The sequence below is a fragment of the Oryzias melastigma genome, linkage group LG23, assembly GCF_002922805.2.
Source record: "Oryzias melastigma strain HK-1 linkage group LG23, ASM292280v2, whole genome shotgun sequence".
In the NCBI taxonomy this organism is placed as follows: Eukaryota; Metazoa; Chordata; class Actinopteri; order Beloniformes; family Adrianichthyidae; genus Oryzias; species Oryzias melastigma.
In genome coordinates this window covers 7,612,377-7,615,902 of record NC_050534.1, presented here as the reverse complement: position 1 = coordinate 7,615,902, position 3,526 = coordinate 7,612,377, and the positions used below count along the sequence as shown (strand labels likewise).

The window sequence follows — 3,526 nt, the reverse complement described above, 5'->3', positions numbered from 1 at the left end:
GTATTGCCTAATACATATCGTATTGCCTAATGTGTATATTATTGCCTGATGCGTATCGTATTGCCTACTACATATCATAGCATATCATACATATCATATTGCCTAATGCGTATCGTATTGCCTAATACGTATCGTATTGCCTAATGCATATCGTATTGCCAAATGTGTATAGTATTGCCTAATACATATCGTATTGCCTAATTCGTATCGTATTGCCTAATTCGTATCGTATTGCCTAATACGTATTGTATTGCCTGACTCTTGTTAATAAATAAATAAATATTCCTACTTTGAAGATATAAAACCTTTTTTGAGTGATACATGCTTATTTTATTTCCAATTACCAGAGACCAAAATATGAGCCTCGAACCTAAATACCACGACTAATTCTTAATTTTTTCAAAGTATATTTTTAAATATATTCAGTTCTATAAATCTTAATCTTGTTATAAGAAGAACATCAAATATAGATTCAGTGTGAGATAAACTGGCCTGAATGGGTGTTGAAGCATCTATATCAGTAGCAGTGATTCATGCATTAGTCAGAATGCTGAGTCATGCTCTGTCATCTGACTAATTTCTAGAAAAAAAAGCTGAATCATAGAAATCTTTGAGAAAGAAAATGTTTTTTTCTGCTTCAGTAATATGTTCTGACTATTTATATTATTCAAGTGATTTAAGGAGGATCACTGTGATAACAGTGCAGCTTTGACAGCTCATAGGGAGACGTATGTAAGGTGAGAGCAGACGCTCCAACAGAGGAGCTGTCGGTCAGGGTGGGGGTCCGCTGCATCTCAACTGCCTCCAGATCAGACAGGTCTCAACCGGCTCCTTCCTTCCACTTTCAGCGAGCCCGGCGAGTCAAAACAACTGACATCACCCCACAGGAAGCCTCGTTTCACGCCGAGAGCCGGGGTCGTGCTTTGATCGGCACGGAGGAAGAGGAAGGTCTTCCGAGGCCTTCGCGTTCTGACGCTGAAGGAAACATCAAAAACCATCAGAGATGAGACTGAACCCACTGAGAGACACTATGTACTCTTTGAGTGATCGAGTTCCAGATTCAGGTTTGTTAAGGGCTACACTGACACCTTGTGGTCATTTCTTATCCCTGCAACCAATCCAAAGCATAACAAAAAAGTATTTGATTACATAGATACACTTCACCTGTGAGAAACAGATTTGTGTCATGATGCAGAAAAAAATTATTTGGTTAATAAAAAGTTCATCTCAATACTTCCCAATGTGACTCTAGTTTCAGTGAGAGGTCAAAGGTTTCATGTAGGTTTTAACCAGGTTAGCTAACACTGTAGCTGCTATTTTTGGTCCATTCCTCCTTGCAGATCTTCTCAAGAGCTGCCATGTTTTGAGGCTGTTGCTAGGCAACATTGGCTTCATATTCAGAGATTCTCTATTGGATTGAGGTCCAGAGACCAGCTGGACCACTCCAGAACCTTAAAGTTGTTTCTACATAGAAAATAGAAAAGCAGCTCGAAACCATGACGTTTCCACCCCCATGCTTCACAGTGGGTATGGTAGTAGGGGGGTCTGTGGAGCACTCCAGGATATTAATTCATGCGTTACTATAGTGACCCAGTGGTCCCAGCTTTCTTGTGTTGTTCTGGGTAGTTTCCTTACCGTTCAAGATCTGGGGAAATCTTGGACGCAGCTCCAGGTTGAGATAGATCATCAGTGATCTTGAGTTTCTATAATTTTTTAAATATTGATCCTAAAAGTAGATATCTTGTCATAAAACTACTTAATTATTGTAGATGGTTCATCTGAACAAGACTGGAATAAGCAATCTTGTCCCTGGTGTCCTTCGACAGCTCTTTGGTCTTGGACAACTTACAGAATTAATCACCCCTGGTATGGGGCAACAATAGAGATACATTCAAACATGATTTAAATTAAACATGTTTTGTCTTTATTGAAACAATTGTAAAAGCATTCAAGAAATGAAGATGGGTGGTGTTAAAGCATAAAACATCCTCGTTTGTTGTTTGTCCTTTAATCCAAAACTGGAGTTTGATGGAGTTTGAGAGCAGCTGGATTTGTAGGAAGAGTTTTCATTTGCTCCTGCTGCTCCTCAGTTGTGCCGTCAAAGTTCCTCGTGGGAATTTTCGGACCCTTCAGGACTTCCTGGTTCTTCTGTAGGATCTAACAAAATAAAAGCATAAGATTTCACTCCAGCTGATAATACGATACGTCTAACCCGAGCGGTGCTTCCCACCTTGCTGTTGTGCTTGAACACATTCTCCGTCTTGCTCGTGGAAGCCTGCCGAGCAGACGCATGTGTAGCTGCCGTGGTTGTTCACACACTCCTGGTGCTCTCGCGCGCACACCGCCTCAGACTCAGAACACTCGTCAACGTCTGTAAGAAGCACAAACTCCTGTCATTTCTGTTCCTCTGCCTGTTTATAACTTCCTCTGATGGCCCTGACTTAATTCAGCTGTGTAATGATCATCTGTTTTCCTGTTAGGAGTTGTGGGGTGTGGGCGCCCTCTGCTGGGCCCCTGCATACTTGGGATGGGAACCCCAGACATCAGCATGCTGCATGCTACACTCATGCTATGTGGAAATACAGTAAAAAAAGGAAAAAAAAATACAACAAAAAACTATAAAAATGCTTGTTTTTTACACTAAAAGTTTAATTCATCTTTGTATTGTAATAACTAGTCGCTGTAATGTAATTCAAGACATTTTTAAGAACGGCTTCTGTTAGATTGTAAAGGTTTTAAACATTAGCATAACTGCTAGCATTCACCGCTGAGCTGCTAATAGTTTTAGCAATTTTTACCGAAGATGTTTTTGACATGCTAAATACAAAACCTGGAGAGTTTTGTTTGTACCTGTGCACGACCCCTCCACGTCTCGGTACCCGTCGGAACAAGACCGGCATTTATCGGATCCGGCTCCAGAGCAGCCAGAACACGCTTTATCACACGCTGAGAGAGAAACACAGAAAGAAAGATATATATTTTAAATTACTGTTTAATCCCAAAGTGATCTGATGAAATATCCCTTCATTTGATTCAAACTGTGGTGTGCTGAAGACAGTTTTAGGAGCGTTTCCTCACTTTTGCAGGAATAGGAGCCTTCAGAGTTAAGGCAGTATTGATTCTCTTTGCACGGAGGAGGGTCTTTGGCACACTCGTTCACATCTGCAACACAACAGACGCTTTATTATGATTCAAAAATACGAGATTTTGACCAACACACGTAAAAGTTTGGAGGATCTCTAGTTTTTTCAACTATGTTATTGTTGTAAATAATTTACTTTTTTTAACAAAAATGAAAATAATCAACCGGTAGCCATATAAAAATGAAAAATTTTAATTTAGCTCCATAACTCATTGTTTTACAGATGTTTATTTCATTTTAGTCTCCATTTCTGTCAGTACTCTTTTTCTGAAATTCTTTGAAGGAATTTTGAGTTTACCCATAATTCTGAGCGATACTTTTATCTCCAAACTATTTAGTTAGTTTTAGTTTTTTATTTTTTTCAGCTATGATAGTGGCACCAGG

The 3,526-nt window shown here is 39.5% G+C and overlaps 1 protein-coding gene across 1 annotated transcript in view; it reads right to left on the bottom strand.

The window, feature by feature from the left end:
• Positions 1 to 1,896: 1,896 nt before the first annotated feature.
• creld2 (cysteine-rich with EGF-like domains 2) overlaps positions 1,897 to 3,526 on the bottom strand; it is a 7,462-nt gene continuing 5,832 nt past the window's right edge. Inside the window, exons 7-10 of the mRNA XM_024283325.2 lie at positions 3,079 to 3,162; positions 2,851 to 2,946; positions 2,231 to 2,371; positions 1,897 to 2,157 (exon numbers count right to left, since the gene is read on the bottom strand). Of these exons, the coding sequence (XP_024139093.1) occupies positions 2,099 to 2,157; positions 2,231 to 2,371; positions 2,851 to 2,946; positions 3,079 to 3,162 (380 nt within the window). The 3' untranslated portion in view covers positions 1,897 to 2,098. The remainder of the gene's footprint in view (positions 2,158 to 2,230; positions 2,372 to 2,850; positions 2,947 to 3,078; positions 3,163 to 3,526) is intronic.